Raw genomic sequence first — 24,609 nt, 5'->3', positions numbered from 1 at the left:
GCTTCTCAGTCACACTAGCCACGGTTCTAGGGCTGAGTTGCCGCATGTGGTTAGGAGCAGCAGTATTTGGGTAGCAGAGATGTAGAACATTTCCATTATTGCAGAAAGGTATCATTTGGAAATGCAGCACTGTTCCAGCTACTAAGAACATAAGCATGAGATAGTCTTAAAAACAGTTCTGTTTTATATACTTCAGAATACAGTTAGAGTAATTTTCCTTTTGAAGTTGATCTTATTTTAAATGCCTCTCAGAGCATGGTAATGGATTTATGGCGGGTCCTTCTCTATGGGCCTCTCATAGTGTACCCATGCCAGAGTAAATTGCAGCCTCGAACCATTGCCCAGCCTCCTTACCTGTGGGCTGTGAGCACTGAAGGGTGTTGTACAGTATGAAACAGAAAAGAATGATGCCTCTCATATCATCCTGCTGGGTCTTCTTGCCTGTGACATCCTACTAAAAGTCTAAATTTCCTTCGAATAAAGCAATTCTGTCATCTAAATTGTTTAAGAATACATTTAGGGACTTCCCTGGTGGCACAGTGGTTAAGAATCCGCCTGCCAATGCAGGGAACACGGGTTCGAGCCCCGGTCCGGGAAGATCCCGCATGCCGCGGAGCAACTAAGCCCGTGTGCCACAACTACTGAGCCTGTGTGCCACAACTACTGAAGCCCGCGTGCCTAGAGCCTGTGCTCCGCAGCAAGAGAAGCCACCACAGTGAGAAGCCCGCGCACCGCAACAGAGTAGCCCCCACTCGCTGCAATTAGAGAAAGCCCACGTGCAGCAGCGAAGACCCAACACAGCCAAAAATAAATAAGCTAAAAAAAAAAAAGAAAAGAATACATTTGGTCACGACACCCTTTTAATTTGGAGGCAGTTCCGACAAAGCCTAAGATTCATTCCAAACGATTTACCGTTTTTTTTTTTCCTACCGCCCTACTGGGAAGGTGGCTTATTGGAATGATTTCTGTATCCTCACAGAATGATAGTTATTGGTAAATTGTCTTCCCAACAGCCTCCAAACTAAGAGACTGTGACTGATTAAGAAGCTATTTTGAACACTGCAGATAACCTCATGTGCAGATCTTGTCAACAGCATTTTGTTTTTGTTTTTGTTTTTTTTAATCATTTAGGAAGTCTTACCCAGGCCCCCAATTAAAGCAGAAGTAATCTGGCAAATTAATTTAATTCTTTTGTTAGTATATACACACCAAGAACCTTTACAGCCTCAGAAGCTAGGGTTGTCAGCTTAGCTAGAGTCCAAAATTGAGGAAATGCTGTCAGATGCAAATTGCTGTTGATTTTAAGTGCATGCTGGCTTCTTGCCACAGCTGTGCATATTGTGGGGAGCTGTGGTTCTGTGAGGGGGAGTGAAGCTTAGTAAGCAGGCTGTGCCAGTTGGGGTGGGCGAGGACTGTGGGAGGAGAAATTTGAGAAAGGAATAAATTAAATCTTGCTGATACCTTGTTCTCATTCCCAAATATGCTGCATATGTCCTCAGAGAGACATAACTGGTTTGAAGTGATTTGGAATTAGGACATTGTTTAAGCATTTAGAAGAAATTGGATGTAGTGGCTGACTTGCTGAGACGATCCAGTTGGTCTTTTTACAGGTCACGGTAGTTACACACTGCTGCCCACCCTCTGGCTGCCTTGGGACCACTTTGGGCATAAAGCCCCAGAGCTGCACTCCTTACGTGTGTACCAAACCTGTGACTCCTTAGGGGCAGGGCCTATGGTTTCATCATCTTTGTTTTCCCAGCATTCTCACGGTGTGTATAGTCAGCTTAATAAGTGTTTTCTTGAAGCAATGGATGAAGCCAGATAGAATGGTTGTTAGTTTCTTTAGCAGTTTATCACTTTTCTGACATTGTGTGAATGAGCTTTTAGACCCTCTTTGTTCTCCTTATTTTGAGATGTGGCTTAACAGAGAGTAGGACCACCCACCTCTTACCTAGCATGATCCATTTTTCTAGGCTTTGCTCAAAAAGGAGGATGGGAGCCTTAGAGAGGACTTAAAGGAGAGTAATCAAGAACTTTATGGTGAGATGATGAGCCAGAATTCAATAATTCCTCTAATTCAGCTTATGGAAGGGATAACAAGAAGAGGGACATAAATGCATGACGGGGAACTGGATGCATTCGGGAGTAAAAACTCCAAAACCCTTAGTGAGGAAAGAGGATTGGACAATAACAGTTGCCAGGAGTTCTTTATTGACTGATTAGTGACATTCTAGAAGCTTCCTTAGAAAAAGGAGAAAAGGAAATTTTTTTCTAAAGGATTTTAAGAATGGCTCTTGAAACACATCTGAATGAATTGAATATGTGTTAGTGTCTTGTACTGTCCAGTCAGTAACCCTGAGGGCTTATCCAGGGCACTTTATTCTAGGATTCCAGACATTACGACAGTCTGACAGTTATATGGTTCCGTTTCTCCTTGTTGAGCTGACCAATTCCTGATACTGGGAGTTAACACAATCCCAAAACCTCTCTCGACCATGACTCCAAAGTCTGATCTCCTCTGATTCTACCTAGAAGAAAAACTAATTCATTGATCACCTTCTATGAACCAGGCACTTTACTATAAGCTTTAACGTGGTTTTGTTCCATTTCAGAGTGTGCCTGGGTGACAGACAGCAGTTCCAGTAATACAGTTGACAAAACTGGGGCTCTTGGGAGTTGGAGAGGGAGTAGACATATGTATTAAGCATTGTACAGGCACCCTTCCCTGGTGATTCCTGGTATGTCACACACAGAACATGACCATACCTGTGGTACATCTGGGTAAATGGTCTAGCCCAGAGATCCTGCCTCTGAGCTGCCCTAAGGGCTGTGGGGATCATTATCTCAGCATATCTCTAACTTAGTCACAAGACCCTGATTGGGAAACTTTGCTGTCCACGTAGCATCTCGGTTAGTCTTCACAACAACCTTGTGTGGTAGATGCTTTTAATCTCCGTTTTCTAGAAAAGGAATTTTAGGCTCGCAGACATTTGAGTAACATTGCCCATGGTTTCATAGCCAGTAAGGGACAGAACTTGAGGTGAAGAGTCAACTCTGAAAGACATGCTTTTTCTGTGATTAAACTCACCCCCAGCATCTGAAACTTTTGCAGACAGTGGAACAGAAGGTATCTTAACGATTTACCCTTTTGGCCTATTAAATGGTACACTTTCTCCCAGACCAATCTTATTCCCCTCTAGCTCCATGATTTTAAACCACAAAAGTAAATAAGAAACACCTGGTCTTGGAATTGAGTCATGGCCCTGTCGTGGTGTATTTCCCGCTCTGTGCAGTCTCCACGTTGGGGCATAGAGTTCTCAGACCTCTGACTCCCAGCTGACGCCTCAGGAGGACTCCTTTGGCCCAGTGCTCTCCTCAGCAGCCTGCCTCTCTCCTCTACAACTTTTATGCAGCCATAAATAGTAAGCTAAAATATTAATGGCGATGATTTGACAAATATTCCCAAGTCAGGCAGCAAACCACATAGTATAGATGTTAGAGACTTCTCCCAGTGGGGAGCTGTGCTCAGGGAACTTTACGGCCTAGCGAAATGCAGAATTTCAGAGTCAAAATGTTGGAACCCTAAGGTTTTTTATCTATACTTGATTTTTCTCGGTCTGTTGATGAAGTGAGAAAGTGAGGAACTCAGTCCTTCCTTGGCTGAATTAAAGCCTAAAGGTTAAAAAAAACAAAAAAACCAGCCGCCTACTAAGTGATACAATGTGGCCTTTTATAAGCCTCCACCCTGCCTCTTTGGCACAGCCAGCCTTCCTCTGGAAAATGTGCTTCAGTGCTTCCTCCCGTTGTGCAGCCTCTTAATATTTCACTCAAGCCAGCCGTAGATTAACGTGTCTACTTCTTCCTTGGCTCCTGTTTTCTAGAAGTGAAAAATGGTGGTTGGCCATTCATTGCCTTAGTCTCCAGGCTACAGTTTCAAATGAAAGATCAGAAACAACTTAAATTTTTATACAGTTCTTTTCATCATATTCCGAACTCTCTGCTTGTCCGTAAACCCACTTGATGCTTCGATTCTCAGACACCCAAAATACTTTTTCAAAGTCACATATGGATGGCTCTGAAGAAGCAGAGTGGAACTTTGTATGTGATTTGTATAGGCTGATTTTACAACAGGGCTAGCATATGCTTAGGAGAGGCCAGTTTCCTTGAAAGGCATTGTTTAGCTCTGCTGCAGCTTTTTAACAGTCATAAACCACGTTATCTATTCCATTATTTCCCAGCAACTCTGGAGGGTAACTCAGTCTTTGTTCCTTTTACAGGTGAGGGAGCGGAGATAGTAAAAGAGATACGCACTTGATCGTGAGGTCTTGAGCAAGCTAGGCAAGAATAAATCTGAAAATGTGCATATCTTGTCTGCTGGCCCATAAAACAAAGTGGCATCATTTGAGTTTTAGGGTGTTAGCTGATAAAACTGTAGAGTCTTTATTCGTTTCCTACGAATGAGGAGAAGTGAGGAAAGCATGTAAAGTAGCTTTTCACTGGAGGTTAATTGACTGTTATTGTTTATAGCTAGGATATATGTCATGCTTTCTAGGTAATAACTCAACAGCATTTATCAAGTAGAAGTCCATATTCCAGGCTCATCTGGGAATCGTCTTTGCCTTCCAGGATAAGTTCTTCTGTGTCTGTTCTCTTGTTTTATCTTTAGCAGTTGTGAGAGGTAGGTAGGATCATTTGTGTTCTCCCATTTCATAGATGAGTAGGCAAGAAAATGAAGGCGTGTAGTGTTAATTTGTCTGAAAACATGGTCCTGAAGAAAAGGCTAAAGTTGGAAAACAGGTGTCTTAACTGTTCTCAGTGATTTCGCAGTGTCATTTTGTGCTACACTTTATGGAAGTACACACTGGAATTTAAAAACAAAACCAAAAAATCTAGGGTGGAATCAAAGAGGGCTTCACTAAGGAGAGTGGTGAGTACTTCGGTCATGTAAGGGAGAGGGAAAGATGTGTAGGAAGACTAACAGATTGTCTTTGAAATGGAATAGAACTGTATCGTTTATGGCCTGAAATCATCCTTTCACTTTAAGTAAATTTAAACCATTCTATGCTCTGTTTAGCAGTTTTCCTGCTGAGTGTGTGTGCTACCTCCACTGAGTATGTCCCGTGGGGGAGGGATTGACCAAAAGAGGGCATTTTGTGGGTCACGTATACAAACGTGTCTATCATGGTCTTAAGGAGTTGAGAATTGAAGGTGAGCACAACCACAGCAGAGATTCCAGCTGCAAAACAAAAGCTTTATCTGTCCTGCTTCCTTTTTTCAGTCCTCCACCCTAAATAACTCCAGAGGTTTAGATGCATGAGAAAATGAATTGTGTACCTGGATCAATGGTAAGTATAAGATTTTTACAGGATGGTCCGATCTTAAATAAAGCTCAGGAGCCTTTTGCAAGTCCCCTTGAGGCAAGCAGCAATATAGTTATATTGTTTTTTGGCTGCACCATGCGGCACGCAGAATCTTAGTTCCCTGACCAGGGATCGAACTCGTGCCCCCTGCATTGGAAGAGCGGCGTCTTAACCACTGGACCACCAGGGAAGCCCCAGCAATATAGTTATCTTAACTAAAGGACTTGTTTTGTTTTGCAGAAACAAACCAGAAGCTGTAGAAGTAACATTTGCAGGTAAGTGCCTTTATCTCACCTACTAAGAAGAAGGCACAATATAAAAAATAGAAAATAAAATTCTTCCTAAAATAAGCTTTTTAGGGCTACTATCTTGTCTCTGTGTGTGTGTGTGTGTGGTCTTTATTTTAGGTGATTATTCCATGGATTTAGTGAGCCATATAAAGTTGCCTACTGATATCTTAGAAGTTTGGGTTTAATTTTGTGGTACAAACTAAGGTCTTTTAAATTTGGAAATATTATGTTATTATCTTTAACCATCATCTTAGTTCGCCTAGCACTAGAGGAGTGGGGAATCACAAAAGTGCTAAGAGACCTGTTCCACAAGTCAGAGAGAGATGTTACTGCTTTCTTTTCCTAGAAAGAATTAGGTATTGATACTACTCGCTTGCTGCGTGAACTTTGAGGAGTTGGATAGTCATGCTCTGTAGAAATGAGGGTACTTGGCTAGATGATCTTGGAACACTTTTTGCAGCTCTGAAGTGCTGTGACTTGGAGGCCAGGCACCAACCCCTTCCCCTCATACTAACTAGCAATGCCAGGTCTCCCTAAAGTAATTACATTCAGCACCTGGTTTCAAGAACTACAAGAGAGGGGAGGCCTGTGGCGTACAGAAACTTAAGGGATAACCAAATGCAGTGTGTGGGCTTGTTTGGATCCTAATTCAAATAAGACAAAAAAAAATTTTTTTTTGAAGCTGAAGTCGTCTTTATTGACAGAATCAACAGAACATGCGTGGCAGAGTTGGCCACAACGTCCCAACACAGCACATTCTGACATTCAAATTAGACTTATTTAAATGTGGCTCCTTTTGATTCCTTCAGCTTGGTGCTATGATGATTATCTGTGCGCAGGGATTCTATATTGAAACAACCTCATTAACATCACCACTGTCACTCAGTTTTTGGAGACTAACAGCTTGGTCCAAATTTTAAAAAAGGTAATAGATTAAAAGACAAAAAAAAAAAAAGTCAGCTAAGCTATCAGGCCTAATCAAGAATGGCTTAATATTATTCATTCTATTCTTTGAACATTTTACATAAGTAAGACAACAATATTTTTTTTTAATTCTTGAGACAATATTTCAGTGCTTGACTGGATATTTGATATTAATAAATTGTTTTTTTTTTAATTTAGGCATGACAGTGGAATTGGGGTTTTTTTTTTTTCAACTGTCTTCTTTACCTTTTAGAGGTGTATTCTGAAATATTTATGGATGAAGTGACGTGTGCGATTTGCTTCAGAATAAATCATTGGGAAGGGGTGTGTCTAAGTGAAACAAGATTGGCCATATGTTGATAATTGTTGAAGCCATGAGGAGAATAGGGGTTTGTTATACGTTATGTTTTATACGTTTAAAATACATCACAATAAAGATTTTTTTTTCAAATTCTTTCAGCACCAAGCTGTGATTAAAGTAAAAATAGCTTTGTAATTTTAGAAAAGAGCAAAGAGATAGGTATTCTATAATTCTATCTCAGTGTTTCTGCTGACTTTCCACATGGATTTAAAATAAATGCAGTTTTACTTATATGCCTACTTGTAAGGGAGACTTCCATGTGGCCTGCAACATGTAGGCAGGTACTTTGAGATATTATTCCCTATTCCCAAGTTAAGCAACCTTATTTGCTTTTCCTTGCAGATTTTGATGGAGTCCTCTATCATATTTCAAATCCTAATGGAGACAAAACAAAAGTAATGGTCAGTATTTCTTTGAAATTCTACAAGGAACTTCAGGCACATGGTGCTGATGAGGTAAGTTCCACATCACTTTTCCTTGGGACTCTTGTTTCCTCCTCACCTTATCTTGGTAGCTTGCCACTCCTAGAAGATCCACGGCACTGAGTCATCCCTACTGGCACGGGCCACTCTGGATGGCTTGCTCACCTAACCAGGGGCTCTTGACTCTGTTTCCCATAGTCATAAAGAAGGATGTTTCCCAGAAAGAGTTTTGATTCTTTGCTTGCCTGCTTTTTACTCTGAAGAAATAAAGATATTCTCTAACCAATGAAAACAAAAACAGCTTCAGTTCTCAAAAAATGGAGCAAAGAATACTTTTCCTTGACCAATACAAAAATAACTGTCACAAGACTGAGATGGGTTCTGTTCTATTTCTGTTACATTGTGAAGCAGGTATATAACCTCTGACCTGTTTCAAGTTTACCATCTTAATTTCTTATTTTGGAAATTTAGGCACAAATCTGCCCTTTCAATTTTTTAATTTAATGCTCTTTAGAGCTGGCCTCTTTAAGTATCTGCTCTTCTTTATGACTACCTTAGGGGAAATAAGAAAGGGTGTCCATGCGTTATGAAACTCTTGGTGGCCATGCTTTACTCCCTGGCTTCTTTCAATGGGTTTGGTTCCTGTTGAACTGTGTTTGCGCTGGGGAGAGCCATTTATGGAAGAAAGAAAATGCTATTACACCAGTGTGTGCACGTTGTGGTTGGGTCTCAAAGCAGGAAGTATGACTCAGTTCCTGAATCAGTTTTCAAATATCTTTTAGTTTTAACAAAGCAGGTTCTCCTTAATCTGGTGAATGAAGATACAGTCTGGTGAATGAAATCAGATACATTTTCTTTCTGATTAAGAGTAGTAGCTTTTGACTTATTTAAAACTTATGTAATGAAAAAGGCTGTTTGCAAAAGAGTATAATCAAAATCTTAATAATAAAAACTAAAATTGATGTTAACCATGAAGAATACCAAGAGCCATACACAGTCACTTCCCTTACTTCTTCATATGTGATTGGTTTGCCCTGTAAGTTCAAGGGTAGAGCTAAAACCTTTTCTGATTTGCCTCATAAATGCAAGGGAAGAAAGATGGTTTAGAGAATTTGTATTCAGGGTTATTTTACCTGAAAAGGAAGAGCTTCAGGAGAAAGACCTAGTCTTTTAAAGCATTTGAAAGATTATTAATTATGTAAGTGATACTGGCTGACTCTTTACCAGATAAAGAGCAAGGGGAAACAAACGGCATTAAGCTGGCCGTGCATTAGATGATGTAGAAGACAACTACCTGGAAAGAACTGTTGAACATTTGAACAAACAACTAAAAAACTGTGTGATGATTCTCCCTAGATAGTCCCCTCTCTTTAAAGATCTAGGTGCAACACGAACAATCCTTGGGAGGGAGAGAAAGTGTTAAGCTAGATTTCTTAAATCTCCTTTCCCGTCTGTGCTTTCCTTATAGAACTCCAGAACACATTGCTATTCTCGTAGGTACCACAGGGGTCAGAGAAACAGCCCCACCCGCTCAAGTGGGTGGGGTACATAACATTCGCAGTGTTGGGGCAGAGTGCACAGTAAATGGCTCCCTGGGTTGGTTAAACAGTGACCAGCCTGGGATAACCACAGGAAGCTTGTTACTTTGTCACAGGCCCTTTTTCAGAGCAGAAAGCCTCAGCTGCTGGGGTGGGAAGGTCTGATCTTCTGGGTGCCGGTTGGAAGAGGGGGCACAAATTGAAAAGTGAGTCATGGTTAAAAGTGCAAGTGAAGTCAGCAGGGACGCGCTGGCTGGTTTTGCCAAGAGGAGTTGAATGTGGTGTAATTTTGGCTCTAAAAACCTCTTAGATCTCAGAGTATTAACTTGGTAACTTGGAATTAAACTAAATCTGAGGTGCTGTGGTTTCTCCCCCATCTGATATTCCCTTCCTCCAAGTACACACAGTACAGAGTTGTAGCTAGTTAAAATTGTTAATGGGGTATGTGTGTTACTTTTTTTTCCCCCAGACAGTTAAGGAGAAGTGGTATATGGGACACCTGAAGGTCAACAGACTTTATGACCTTGAACCTCTCCCTTGAGTTCCTCTTCTGTAAAAGAGAATACCTTACAGTGGCTGTATGGTCACCAAATAGGAACTACATGGGACATTACTTATCTTTTACCTTTATACAAAAAGTGTGGTCACTGATTCATGTGGTGAGGTCCACCCTATTATCCAAGTTTTGCACGTTGAGAATTTCTCCCAGCTATAGGATAACGCTTGATATGTGGAATACTAAAGAATATTTAAGAATAGGGGGAAAGAACCTACCTTGTGATAATTTTTTTAAATGGGACAGGAAATGAATGGTTTGCTCCTGGTTTGTTTGTTGTGTTTGTTTTAAATAACCTAGAGAGTACATTGAAAATGAGATGAGAAGAAAAGCATCGGCATTTGCTCAGATCTATTATGAGTCCCCGGTTGCGGGAGCTGGGCAGTGAGACCACAGGAGTGCACGAGACAGAGGCCCTGCTCACATGGGCCTCCACTCTAGTGCTGCCTATTTTGCAGTGCTTTTCGCTGGCTAGTGGGATCCTTTAAAACACACCTGCCACTCTTACAATTAAAACAAGTTTGTATTCTTGTTCATTTTTAACTTGGTAACTTGTCTTAGATTCAGTGCCTCTTTTTTTGATATCCCAGAAAATGCAAGAGGATCATTAGTGTGTTTGTGGTGGCATAAGGTTAGAAATTGGATGCCTAGAGACAAAACCTCACAGCCTGTTATACCACTGAGGGCTAATATATTGGCCTCAGTTCTACCTTCCTATACAATAGTGATGACATCTTTCCTCCCTAAGTGTAAGGTTCTAATGAGACTTAGTAATAAGCCCTGTCTGTGTTTTGCCTCTTAAACATATAAAGACTACTAAATACTGAGAGGTTATTAAATTCTAGTGACTTTAATATTTATTTTTTTTCTCTCCAAATAACTGCCTTTCTACTGCTTAATGTGTCCCATATAACATTTAAGTCAGAACTGTTCCTTCCCGAATAAAAAGTTTGTTTCTTAAACCATGTCAGCCTAGGAGCAGTTTCTACCAGGGAGAGCAGTCATACTGGCAGAGAAAAAATAAGAAGGTGTAAAAGGGGCTCTTGTTTTATCATTTACTCCAAAAAGCTGGAAAGTAGCCAGCTGTAAGGATTGGTTTTGAGAAAAAGACATTTAGAGAGTACAAGCTTCTGTGGACCCATCAGCATAAATAACTGGCTAAGATTCAGTTATCCATTGCTTTTTGTCTTTTAAAAAAAGATGATGGTGAGCTAAATAATTTTAAAGCATACAAGACAAGCAAGCTAACTGGAATCACTTCCCGACAGTTCTGGTTGTATCTCATCATGTAACGGGTGTGACTGAGTCCTAAAAGAGTAAAGGGTGAACCTTGATTGAAACACAGATCCTAGACCAACCTTTTGGAGTTCATTGCAGTTCTGTGAGTGATTTGCTTGGTAACTCAGATAAATCTGCTTCCCCCTCTGCATCCAGTTTCTAATTCGTCATTTGAAAGTTAGGAAGAACGCTGGCTTAGGAAAAGCTCAGCCAGCACAGTGCTTTGAAAATAATGAAATTATCATGGACTTTGAATTAACCTATTTGTTTTTGTGTTTTCTAGTTACTAAAGAGAGTGTACGGGAGTTTTTTGGTAAATCCAGAATCAGGTATGTAGTAATGTGAGCAGCTGTGGGATGACATAGAAAGAGACCTGTCCTTTTTTGTGCTATGCTTTTTTTAGCCAAAGGATTTCGTTTAAATGTTAATTCATCTTACAAATATTTTTGCATGAGTTCAGTTCCCACTTCAACTCTTGTCGTAAAAATAGTTTTAAGGGGCTTTGCATTGTCCAATAATGGTACACGTTATTGTTACAGTCACACAAAGAATTGATGTATGCCATTTTTAACATTTACCGGATAAGGCCTAATGGCTCTCCCTTAATGTTTCAGCCAGAGGGCCACCTTTCTTTGCCCATGATGATTAAAATGCCTTTTGAGAAAACTAAGCAAACATTGAGTCTCCCTCCCAGCCCCTAGTAACACCTTTGTCTGTACACTGTACATTTGGAGAAGGAAAAGCAATATTCACAACTATTCTCCATTTTCAAGTAACAAAAATTTCAGCCCCTTTCATCTGTTCTTCTGATGAGTGATCTCTGCCTCCTTCATGGCCAGAGGTATTGGAAAGCACCATGGCCATCCTTGATTAGAACAGCTGTGTTACACTGCTTTAAAGGAAGTTTAAAGTAGAAAAAAATAAACAGTATTTTTATCCCTATAATTAAGTGGTAGTTTCAAATCCTGAGGTGTCTAGCCGGGGCCCCATAGTCAGGACCAAGTTGTAAGACTGTTTGAACATAATATTTGTTACTCAAATCCTGTGACTGTGGTACCTTGACTAACAAATCCTTCTAAAAAGGAAGGTGTGTCTGTCTCTTTTAACAAGTTACTTTAAAAACAACAACAGGGCGTCCCTGGTGGCGCAGTGGTTGAGAGTCCGCCTGCCGATGCAGGGGACATGGGTTCGTGCCCCGGTCCGGGAAGATCCCACATGCCACAGAGTGGCTAGGCCCGTGAGCCATGGCCGCTGAGCCTGCGTGTCCGGAGCCTGTGCTCTGCAACGGGAGAGGCCACAACAGTGAGAGAGAGGCCCACGTACCGCACACACACAAAAAAACAACAACATGACACCACCTCACTATTCCCATTAGAATACCTTCCTGTGACCCTTATATGCTGCTTTGGAAACAAAATATCTAATAAAGAAAAAGCGCCTTTGGAATGTAACTTGCTACTAGGCGTATTTACGGATGTGAGCTTTGCACTCCTAAAGAATACTGAAATGTGTTAATCCCCAAATTGATGGTACAAACGTATCTCAGAAATAAAAGCCAAAAGATAAATAACACTGCAGGCTTTAAGAGGAATCAAGGAATTTCAGAAAGAACGAAAAAAAAAGAACTATAGCAGAAAAAGCATAAAGGAACTCTCGGACATGCTTGTCACCGCTCAGATCCTAAAATCTATCAGAATAAGCAGAGTATAACTCGGAGAGCTTATGCTTCTGTCTCTGGGCCTTTTCTTCCACTTCCTGTGCTAAAGCACACGCTACCAAATTGCAGACCTTGTGTTCAGACAAGTGCAAAGTATAAAAACATGTGAAGGTAGCATGTTTCTTCCTCTTTTTCTATGGATTTATCTAGGCAAGTTTGGAAAACTCAGCAGGGCATACTACATTTTTACTTTCTTCATTTTCAGTATGTTCTGTCCATCATGTCAGAAGCTGTACTTAAGTCTGGCTTCAGTTATAGTTTTATTTAGTTTGTTTTATTTGGCTTCTTAAAACTAGCAAACCTCAAATTTAAATATTTTCTTTTTTAATCTAATCTTGTGGTCTATTTGTTTATCTGGTTTTCAGGTATCCAAAATGGAATGGTGATTGGTATTATTTAATATTGGAGTGCCAAAATTGTGCTAAGCACTATCTAGAACAGAGATTTAGATAGCCAGCCAGTGCTCTCAGTGAGGATAGAGCCAACAAAAAACACAGACCCCAGGAATGCTTTCGGGAAAAAGTTAAATAGTAACGAAGTATAAAGGTCTAAGATACTTGGAAATGTGAAATCTATACAGTTCTGGCAAAATTATTTCTATCAGTTGTCTAGAATATGAAATGATCCTCGGTGATGTACAGATACTCTTGCAGAATCATCTGTAGGCTTTTGGGCAGGTATTATATCGCTGGATTATAAAATAAAGCATCCCAGCCTTGTTGGAATTTGTACTGGACACGCTATAAAGGAGGCAGAATAGTGTAGTGGTCAGTACACTCGGATTTCAGTCCCTGTTCTGCCCCGTTTATTGATGACCTGCTGTGTTCCAGGCACTTTAAATACTGTGTGTTCTTTTAATTCTCCCAGCAGCCTCCCCCAACTCACCACCCTTTTTTTTTAACAGATGCAGGAATTGTAGAAGTTAGGCAATTTGTCCAAGGCCAGGATTTGGACCCAGTTTTTGTTCAGCTCAAAAAAGAGTTGCCTCCACCTTTATATCATGCTGCATTTGGCCTGGCACTTTGCTTCTTTGAACCTCTTTTTCCCTCTAAAATGAGAATAACCATATTCTGGCCTACCTATTTCGAAGAATTCTTTTTTTTTTTTTTTTTTTTTTTTTTTTTTTATTTATTTTATTTTTGGCTGCGTTGGGTCTTCGTTGCTGCACGCGGGCTTCTCATTGCGGTGGCTTCTCTTGTGGAGCACGGGCTCTAGGTGCACGGGCTTCAGTAGTTGCGACACGCAGGCTCAGTAGTTGTGGCTTGCGGGCTGTAGAGCGCAGGCTCAGTAGTTGTGGCGCACAGGCTTAGTTGCTCTGCGGCATGTGAGATCTTCCCGGACCAGGACTCGAACCCGTGTCCCCTGCATTGGCAGGCGGATTCTTAACCACTGCGCCACCAGGGAAGTCCCCAAAGAATTCTTATGGAGATCAAATGAAGTCAAATATTTTAAAACACCTTGAAAATTTTACAGGGTACACAGATCTCCTGGGGAGGTATATGTACCCTTTTTTTTTTTCCTTTTTAGGTTTTTTTCCCTACCTCCATCCTCAGGGTTTGTGATGGCATGTAAGCGGGTATATTTTATTATCAAAAAGCAACCCAACTGCTGGCCGTGTTGGCACTTGGCACGTTAAACCTCAGAGAAAAATATGTAACTCGTATTATAGCTTGATAGCATCTTCAGCCCCCTTCACAGCTATGTCTGGAACATGAAATTTCTAATGAAATTTCCAGGATTATGACTTCCTCCCATTCCTTATTTGTAATCAGTCATCTTTGATATTGATTCAAATTTTTGCATAGTATCTGTTAATTAGCTATATATATATATTTACAGTAATTCTTCAAGAATTAAGATTTTTTATTTCATCTCATTTGCCCTTTGAAGTAGATGGGAATGGACAGCTTTCTACCTGGGTTAAAAGTATAGACATTGAGACAAAATAAAATGTCATTAGAACCTGTAAAGTTTTTTTTAATATAATTGTTGGGTGTTTTTTTTTCCCCTCCAGGATACAATGTCTCTTTGCTATATGACCTTGAAAATCTGCCTGCATCCAAGGATTCCATCGTGCATCAGGCTGGCATGTTGAAACGAAACTGTTTTGCCTCTGTCTTTGAGAAATATTTCCAATTCCAAGAAGAGGGCAAGGAAGGAGAGAACAGGGCAGTTATCCATTATAGGGATGATGAGACCATGTGAGTATAGAATTTGGTCCTGAAGCCTGGTGTGGCTGTCACGCATGCTTACTGAAAGTCATTCGGCTAAGTCACACCTTAAACTATTGTGTGAATCCCCCGAGTGTCTTTCTCATAAAATTTTTTAACCCAGGATGTAAGTGTTGGGGGGGAAAGCCCACTTCTCCTTGTCTCCAGATACTGAAAGTTGGCAAAAGATGAAAAGAGAATCCAGTGCTTTCCTTGAAGGCACCATCATTTTGAGTCCCCTTCAGCAGTATAGCTGGGTAATCGGGAGGCAGAGGGTGACTGTAGGTTCCGTGTTGTTGCAACTCTTGGATCATCTACATGCTATGAGTCTCATAGTGTATAAAGAAATACATTCTTTAAAGTGGAACTCTGAGAATCACTAACTCTAGATTCCATGTCGTAGCATATAGGCAAGTTAATAACATCCACTTTGGGTGATTTTCATTTCTTGCCTCACATAGGGCATGCATTTATTATACTGACTTCGTTGGCCATAAATACTTAGTCTCACTGGCACACCTTGTTTTATGAATGAACAGGTTCGTGACTTTACCCTCCTACTTCACTTGTAGAGCAAGTTCTTGACAAAACCCTGTTCTGGTTCTGTACTCACTCTCATGGGTTTTGTTCCCCTCAGGTATGTTGAGTCTAAAAAGGACAGAGTCACAGTAGTCTTCAGCACAGTGTTTAAGGATGACGACGATGTGGTCATTGGAAAGGTGTTCATGCAGGTATGGAGCAGACATCTTGGGGGGAACCATGGCCTGGTGACTTACACCTTGTCATCAAAGCACACCATGAGCATATAACTGGCAGCTCATTTGATGTTGGAACTTGTTGAAGATTTAATTAAACAGCCCCCATCAAACTCACTGAATTTTTTTTCTTAGTGGGTTTAGCCCTTTTGCAGGACTGGACTAGAGGGTGAATTGAGTATTAAACATACTAACAAAATGACTGAATATTAAGCATCCATCCTGCCGTGGGGTCTTTAATTTAAAGCTTGGTCACATTTCCTGCCCTCTTAAGTTTCCTCAAGTTTCTAGCAAGGTCTACTGGCTTGGCTTAGTCCCAAATAAAGTCTTTTCAGAATGGAATCTAGAGAAAATTCTTAAGTAGTAGGTAATGCATTAATAGGTTAGAGTTGTCGAACTGACAGTGAAGAGAAGGGGCCTCAGTTTGACCGAGGTCCCCATGGAGGGAGTGCCTCCCTCAGAAGAAGCTCATCTACTAGAAGAGTAATGGGGTTTAACAGGACATTTTGTAATTGGATTTCTGGTGCGGTTGGACTCAGGTCTGACACAACACACCTGTTGTGGCTTTGTCATGCTGTCTGCTAACCAGTTGCTGGCTTTAGGATGTGAGAGCTCATTGGTGAAGTGGTATCCTGGCTGCTTTCTTCTGAGATGGCTCAGCATTCAAAATCTAGTACAGTGGTTAAATTTCAGAGCACTTGTACGTTCATTCTGTTCCTTAGCAGGGTGAAGAGGTTTAAGAATTCTGGGACAGAATCTCTTTTGCCAGGTTGAGTTGAAAGACAGTTGTGCTTAATATAGTGAGAATACTTTATGTGTAGCTGTTCGAAGTGGCTAGGGAAGTCTTCAAAAGGGGTATTCTCAGTTTGATCCATCTGTAGTGGCTTTTTGGGGTTTTTTGTTTTTATAAATTTATTTATTTTATTTATTTTTGGCTGTGTTGGGTCTTTGTTGCTGCACGCGGTCTTTCTCTAGTTGCGGCGAGCGGGGACTACTCTTTGTTGCCGTGCATGGGCTTCTCATTGTGGTGGCTTCTCTTGTTGCAGAGCACGGGCTCAGGCGTGCGGGCTTCAGTAGTTGTGGCTCGCAGGCTCTGGAGCACAGGCTCAGTAGTTGTGGCACATGGGTTTAGTTGCTCTGCGGCATGTGGGATCTTCCCGGACCAGGGATTGAACCCACATCCCCTGCATTGGCAGGTGGATGGATTCTTAGCCACTGTGCCACCAGCGAAGCCCATGTAGTGGCTTTCTGTGTTTAAGCTAATTAATCAGAAACTAATTTTGTAGTCCCTGTGCAGAAAAATTCGAATATTGACACAGCATTTGAGAGTACTCAAACTTACAAAAGTGTGTGTGTATGTACATAGATATATAGATATGTATATCTTGGGTCCTAAATGAAAGCCTCCGGCAGGCATTTCATGTGTTTCTATGCAGAATTGACAGGGGAATTAAACGCAGTAGCTCCGAAATTGGGCTAAATCCAGACTGACAAGCTAATTTTAAAAGCTATGAACTATATATTTAGATTTGGCTGTTTTTTTACCAGTCTTGTTCCATTTTATTCCAGACCACATCTTAACTTATTTTTAAACAGATCTTATCTTGGAGAGCATACTGGAGATTTGTTCCTTAGGAGAATTTTGTGTGTTCTTTTCTGCATGTGAACTTACGCTCTCCCTCAAAGTACATGTGGTAGGGCACTTCTAAAAGGAAACAGAAAGTCTGCATTTTTGCACTGACGGTTTCTCCAGTGAGTGATGGGCCTGGCACCTGTGAGAAGACAGTGCTCAGGAAGCCATCTGCCCTGCCGCCCTCTCCAAACTCCAAGGCTGGGGTAATTTATTGGAAATGACCGTAGAAACCGGGACTTATTTTGCTGGTTTTCCCCTCCAGAATAAATCATCTGATCGTTGTCCTAGGCCTAGTTGTTTTAAATTTCTAGGAGAAGGGACAACAGTGGATGCCCAGCACAGAGTGTTGTGACCTGGAGAGGCTGTTTGAAGTTCCTTGTGGTCACTAGTCTGCTTGCTGTGGGTCTTTGTTTTCTCATGCTGGCATGCACCTCCAGCCTGGTCAAAACACAATCCCTGCTTTTGTCATTTGGCAGGCAGACTTGGAGGGACGCTTATTGCTGCCATAAGGAAAAAAACAGGGAGTTTCCATTCCTCACTCATAAGGATGTCCTAGTGCTCGGCTTTGGGGCATTATCTTTGTAGGCATATGAGCTGAGCACCAGGGAAAATCTGGTAGATATCCTCATTTCAACGCTTATTATGTGAAAAGCAATAGAAACAATAGTTACCCTTTTGGGCATTGGAGTATGGCGAGCTAGGATTTTTTTATATTATTAGATCTTTAAGTTAGTTCAGTAAGTAAGAGAAGTTAAGTGGAAACCACTGGTTTCTCCACGTTCAGAGACAAGACAGAAGCAGTTTGCCTCTTAGGCAATTGTGAAGATGCCCCTTTTGAGGCCCCTTGCTACCTGTATACATGTGGGGTTATATCTATAGGATATTTTCCTGAACTGGGAACACTGATTCAAAGTGAGTAATTTTGAAGGGTATTGCCAAACTCTTCTCCATAGAAGTTGTGCCATTTTCCCTCCCACCACCAATGCATGAGAGTGTCCATTTCCCCAAAGTGTTGTTGAACTTTTGGATTTCTGCCAATCTGACAGGTTAAAAATGCTACCTACTTTTCTTATGAACAAGGTCAAAACATCTTTTTTTATGCTGAAGGCTATTTTTTTTTTCCTGTGAGATGTCTCTTTATGTCCCCTACGCATTTTTCTGTTGGGTTATTGATCTTCTGAATTTCTTCATATACTAGGGAGATTAGCCCTTTCTCTGTGATAAGAATTGCAAATATTTTTTCCAGTCAGTCGTTAGACTTTGTGAGTTTTTGTTGTTGTTTTGTTTTGCTTTTTCCCCATGCAGAACTTTATTTTCATGTAGTTAAATTGGTCAACCTCTTATGGCTTCCAGATTTTGAGTCATAGTTAGAAACTCCTTCCCTACTGCAAGGTTATAAAGAAGTTTACCTGTATTATTTTCCTGGTGTTTTTATAGTTTCATATTTTACACATAAATCTTATTACCTATGTGGAGTTTCTCTTGGTACATGATATGAAAGGTGGATACATCTTTTTTCTAAGTGGCTACCCACTGGTCCCAGCAGCAATTATTTAAAAGCCCATGTTAAACTACTGAGATTTTAAGATGCTGCCTTTATCATATACTAAATTTCTGTGTATATTTGGGTTTATTCTAAACTTCCTGTGGTCAGTTGTGCTTTGATGGAGGAAAGAAATAGTATTGTGATGTTCAAAAGACATCCCAGCTGGAGGGAGAAAAAAGAGGCAGTATTGCTGATACATCTGTAACAAAGACACTAAGGAAAAGAGAGTTGCTGGTTGGTGGGTTGATTGGCTTTTAAGTGTTATGTAAGAGAGAAAACCAAGGAGAAACATGAGATTGCCTAAAGGATAGCCCCAAGTCAGAAGTATATTGTTAACCAAGTCTGAAATGTTTGAAATGTATCACTTTCCATATACAGAACTGTTGAAATGTTGCCAAGTCACCACAGGCTTACAAATACTCCAGCTGGTTGTGAATGCCACATGTACCAGTGAACTGGAGCCTTCAGGAAGCTTACTAAACACAAGAAAATAGTGGCGGGCAGTTATTATCTGTTCTGTTTTCTCCCCCGAGGCTAAAGAGGAAAACTGATAGAAGTTAGAGAACCTCCCAACCCAGTTGCAGAATGAAAGGTATTTTCTAGAGAAGGGCAATCTCAGAAGCTTTGCTTTAAGAATTTCCATTTTGAATGATCTTGGATCCTTCCCTCCCTCTCCAAGTATTATTCCTTTGGGGAACAAAATTCACAGGGGAGCTAATCTAACCCAGTGGTGTTAATTTATTTCCCACCAACCTTCAGAAGCCACGCAGTGAGCTCAGGAGGCAGGGTGGTGAAACAGGCGAGATCCCAGACTGGGTATTAGACCTCCTTAGGTGTTATCCTTCCTCATTTACTGAAGGCTTGCTGATCAGTGTGTATTCTCCTACCTGCAAATGGAAACATAGTCCCTGCTCCTTTACAGTGTCCTGACACTGGCACTGAAGTCAGCTAGGGTAGAGGTGCTTTCTTTCATTCAGCAAGCCATGTGCTAGACAGTCTCTTTGAAGGGCAGAGGACTAGATACAGAGATGAATAAAAGCAGGATCCTTGGCTTGAGGAACTTTTACAACCTGGTGGGGAAGCCAGATGCATTAATGAATAGTAAAGTATCACAGTAGAGCTTTGTAGAAAAAACATGGGAACCCCGAGGGGAGAGCAGCCAGCTACCCCCAGGCTATTGGAGATAGCGTTATAGAAGAGGTCATATCTGAGCAGCAGTAGAAGAGCGTTGCAGACCAAATGGCTGTATAACATGCCTTCGGTATACTCATAAAACTCAGAGACCTTGGAAAGCCTTCGGTTCCATCCTTCTGCCGTCACTCAGAGAATTTGGATCGTCGGTTTTACTGGCATTGCTGGAAAATCTAGTCCTGTTCTTGCAGATCTGGGTTGAGACAGGGATGCCTTGTATCACTTGTCTATTTACACAGGAATGTATGGATTGGGAAAGCTTGAGATGTGGAGATTAGGACATGGAAGGAATGGCCTGGTTTTTACTTCCTTAGGCATTTTTCTGTAGTTTGGTGAGGGTGGATACATTTTGTCAAGGGTGAGCTCTTACACAGTGTGGTGGTGATTTCATCCACGGCCATTCTAGAGCGAGAATCAAAAGTCGGACTTCCAGTTCTCATGTCACACAGTCTCCTTTTCTCAGTGAACACTAAGACAGCTCAGCTTCTTTAACATTGTTGTCTTCTCCCAAGAAGGGCTTAAATTTGGTCTAAAGTTCTCACTGATGAATTCTAAACAGTAACAGGGTCTAAGTTACCTCAGTGCAACAAGACTCAGAGCCCAGAGAAAGCGTAGTATTCATGAAACTGGAAGAAGTGGAGGTGGGGTGAGAGGAGGGATGAAAAACTGGTCAGCTCATAAGGGGCTTTATGTGCAAAGGTTAAATGAGTTAAGACTTCAACTCGAAGTCTTTTTTTTTTTTGGCTGCGTGGGGACTACTCTTCGTTGCGGTACGCAGGCTTCTCGTTGTGGTGGGTTCTCTTGTTGCGGAACACGGGCTCTAGGCACCAGGCTTCAGTAGTTGCAGCACTCGGGCTCAGTAGTTGCGTCACACGGGCCCTAGAGCACACAGGCTTAGTTGCGCCGCGGGCTTAGTTGCTCCGCAGCATGTGGGATCTTCCTGGATCAGGGATTGAGCCCATGTCCCCTGCATTGGCAGACGGATTCTCAACCACTGCACCACCAGGGAAGTCCCAAACCTGAGGTCTTAATCAAGCTAAAGCTTGGGTTCCGTTCACCCAGAAATTTTTTAAATTTCCTGGAAAATGCAACCTCTTTTCACGTTAAATCAAAAGAGACTAATAAGCAGTAGTCATTATCCTGAGTGTAATCTGGTTCTCCCAGTGCTTTGCAATTTGTTGTCTGTTTAGTCTCATAAGTAATTTTATCATCTGTGTTCTTCCAAAACAAGAGAAAGGCAAAAGGATTAACAGTGCTTTTCCACACTCATTGAAGATCGGACTTGTTAAGTACTTTGTGATCTCTCCTCTGAACCTGAAGCGCATTGATAGCGGCCAGCACTTGTAATATTTCACATTAGGTGTAGTTTATTTTTAGCCTCTGCTGGTCAGAGGGCTCAGAGGTCACACCCATAGGGCACACCCTGGGGCGTAAGTTGCCGTTCATCTCACACCAGATTCTCTTCTGGTTGCTTTTTGCTTCATCCTGGCAGGAGTTCAAAGAAGGACGCAGAGCCAGCCACACAGCCCCACAGGTCCTCTTTAGCCACAGGGAACCTCCTCTGGAGCTGAAAGACACCGATGCTGCCGTGGGCGACAACATCGGCTACATTACCTTCGGTGAGCGGGGCGGGTTGCTGCGTTTGCGCGCCGTGATGGGTTCATACTGCAGTTGAAGTGGTTAAGGGGAGTGGGGGCGAAAGCAGGCATATCGCTCGTTCCTGTTGCCACTGCCATGGCTGTAGGAGGCCTGCCACGGGACGCTAGTACAGGTCGAGTGCTATTTTTATACAGTAATCATTTTCCTTTTTTCCCTGTTTTTCCTAAATCCTGAGGAAAGAAGTGTAGCCTGTGATATCAAGTGTGAGAAGTTAGGGCCATATAAGCATTGCTAAGCAGCTGGGTGGGAATACTGTGTCCTTTGGCGTTTCTTGGTTTTTTGCTTATTAGACCAGAGCTCCAGCCATGATTCACTTACTCCACTTTGCCCCTGAAAAAATTCACGTGCTCCCCTCTTACAGTTGCTTCAGCCTAGTGAGCTGGCTCATCATTATTCACCCACTGCCCCAGATGCCACTAAAATGTCCCCCTTTCTGGAGTTTTCTTTAATTCACCTCAGTGCTGAAGGTGCACCAGTTTATCGAAGATGAGTGAGTTGATTTACCAGGTTTCAGTAAATCTAAGATACATTGTTTTTTCATGTTAGTCTCTGAGTTTGGCACACAGCTCACAATTCGCAGCCTGCCACAGTTTAATTTGGCAGCATCTCTCTTTATGGTAACTAAACTGATGGTAAACTTGCAGTCACTAGCATCTCAGGACCTCTGCAATTTTGTTATGTCCTGGCCTGGTGCTCTTTTCTCTCAGGGCAAGCTGACACAGGGGTCCCACCCTTTCTTATGAGGCATTCCTTTTCATTTCAACAAATCTTTATACTTGAGGATTTTGCTTATGGTGAGACCGCTGAGTAGAGTGGGTGCAGAAGATAGAGAGGGCTCCAGGGAGCCAGAAGGAGAGGTGTGCGGGTTGGCCCAGGCGCAGGGCTGAGTGACTGCACAGGCCTTCAGGGGGTTGGCGGCAGGGGAGCTTTTCTCAGCCCCAGCCAAAGCAGCTTCTCCTGCCCATCCTCATCAAGAGCGCTCAGATCCTTCTCCCTTCCTGTTTGGTTTTCACCACAGACTACATGACCCTCTGTGGATCTAGTTTCTCTGAAGACTTACTCGGCTTCAGCACCAAGGACCTAGGACAGGCAGGCTTTGTTCTCTAATCCTGATTGCTCCACAGTCCACCCAGGTAGCCAATAGTGTCATCCTCCAGAGAGACTGCTGAGCTGCAGAGGCAGGAGCTCATAGGTGTGTGGCAGATGGAGTAGATTTCACAGTGCACAGCCAGAGAAACCAGGCCCTGGAATGAATGCCAGGGCCAAACCCTTTCCCTGAGGAGCTCTGGTTTTCGACCATGATCGCCTCCATTTGCACTCACTGGCAGGAAACCCTGACAAAGCCCAGGCCTAATGAAATGAGTGGACGGTCCTTAAGGAGGGAGAGATGGAGCTGACTGTAGGCTGCTGGTCTTCCCGCCCTTTGGCATTGGTGTTACTAGACCCTGACGCCTTGCCTATCCCCCCCTCCCCCACCGCCGCCCAGTGCTGTTCCCTCGCCACACCAACGCCAGTGCTCGAGACAACACGATCAACCTGATCCACACGTTCCGGGACTACCTGCACTACCACATCAAGTGCTCAAAGGTGAGTGAGAGCAGCTGCAACGCCTCAGTGTCCTGTGCTCTGGGTCATTCTCACCGCCAGAGCTGGTGCCATAGAAAGTCATCTCTGTAGTCCAGGCTCTTGCTATGACCTCTTGTAGGTGGTTCTAGAGGCTTCAAGAAATCATGGCCTTTCTCCATCTCTCGCTCACCCCTCCCCATAGCAGAGAGGTGAATATATGCTTCCTTGCATGGCCCTGTGTCAGCCCTAGGGTGGATGTGCCCAGACCTTCCTGATAATTTCTGCTAATTAGAGCAAAGCTGTCTTTCTAGAAGATGACTCTTCTTCAGTACCCACTGTGTTTGCCTCCAGGCCTATATTCACACACGTATGCGGGCAAAAACATCTGACTTCCTCAAGGTGCTGAATCGTGCACGCCCAGATGCTGAGAAGAAAGAAATGAAAACAATCACGTGAGTCGCACCGTCCTGCAGAAGGACCACCTTCCTCTCCTAAGCTCACCAAGAAGGAGGTAGTGGTGTCGGTGGCCCAGGTGTCTGGGCAGTAGCTGCATGGGAGGCAAGCAGGGTTGGGCCTGTAGCTGCCCAGCAGACTAAAGATGGGACACACAGGTTTTCGCTTCTCGGGGGGTTTCCTTGTTTCTACATCTTTATAAGCGAGGAGAGTGGCAGCTAGGATAAAATACAGAGGGGGACCTTTTTACTGACATCACCTGTGTTCTCTTTGGGCCTGAGTTGAGGGGCCAGTCTTGTCCTTTTCAGGTCTTCTTGGAGAAATGAAGTAATTTGCTTAAGGACATTGAGTTGAGTAAATAGGCCTGGAACCACCCCTAAGTGTTCTTTTTCCTGGTCCACTTGGCGGCAGGAATTTTGCATGGAGAGGAAGTTACCTTTATCAGGGATGGAGATGATGAGAGCGCTAAATGGTGTGAGGCTCTGCATGCAGGAGGCCAGCATGGTCTGAGGCCTGGGGATTTGGGTCTGTGCCAGGTGCCAGATCTTGGGTGCCCCTCTGGTGAAGTTTAAGCAGTCCTGTTCTCCAGATAGGGTAATAAGTGCTGATCTGCTGTCTTTTGTGCCCACTGAATTAAAAATCTTGAGGTGAACTAAGCCTACCCACAACCCTCACAGCCAGTGCATTTGCCAACACCCCGTAATCTTGGGGGTAACCTTCGTAGGTATGGTGTGCCTAGGGCTTCAGACTCCTTCCCCTGGCCTCTTCTATCAAGCTAGTTTCTGCTGCCATTCAACAGGATGAGAGAGGTGTCTGACTCTTGGTTGCCTGAGCAGAGGGTTTTTAATCTCAGACATTTATACAGAACAAGTTAAGTCACCCCTGCCTTCTTTAGGCTTTAGAGGCTGCCTGTCTCTCCGTTAGGAAATGGGTACCAAAGGCCTTTCTCTATCATAGCTCCGCCCACTGCCCAGAGCCGGTGGAGTGTTCAGTCCACAGCTCAATCCTCTGCTTGGAGAGAGGTGTCCACGTGCCGTGGCAGTATCATTCCTTCTACTGTGGCATAGCCGCAGATTGCAGCTTCGTGGCATACCCTAAAATAGGCAGAACTCACAAGGTGGGGAGACAGCGGAGTGTGTGCCCTGGGGGA

The 24,609-nt window shown here is 42.7% G+C and overlaps 1 protein-coding gene across 2 annotated transcripts in view; it reads left to right on the top strand.

Annotated features, from left to right (window-relative positions):
• Window positions 1-24,609, top strand: part of ARPC2 (actin related protein 2/3 complex subunit 2) — a 29,510-nt gene that overhangs the window by 2,904 nt on the left and 1,997 nt on the right. For both annotated transcript variants that reach the window (XM_082629769.1, XM_082629770.1), the window contains exons 3-10: window positions 5,601-5,635; window positions 7,278-7,390; window positions 11,013-11,058; window positions 14,461-14,647; window positions 15,294-15,387; window positions 21,274-21,400; window positions 22,927-23,027; window positions 23,358-23,458. In XM_082629769.1, the coding sequence (XP_082485895.1) occupies window positions 5,601-5,635; window positions 7,278-7,390; window positions 11,013-11,058; window positions 14,461-14,647; window positions 15,294-15,387; window positions 21,274-21,400; window positions 22,927-23,027; window positions 23,358-23,458 (804 nt within the window). The remainder of the gene's footprint in view (window positions 1-5,600; window positions 5,636-7,277; window positions 7,391-11,012; window positions 11,059-14,460; window positions 14,648-15,293; window positions 15,388-21,273; window positions 21,401-22,926; window positions 23,028-23,357; window positions 23,459-24,609) is intronic.

This window comes from Mesoplodon mirus, assembly GCF_964341445.2.
Source record: "Mesoplodon mirus genome assembly, chromosome: 8".
Classification (NCBI taxonomy): Eukaryota; Metazoa; Chordata; class Mammalia; order Artiodactyla; family Ziphiidae; genus Mesoplodon; species Mesoplodon mirus.
The sequence above is the reverse complement of the archived record's forward strand: the minus strand, read 5'-3'. Positions and strand labels throughout refer to the sequence as shown.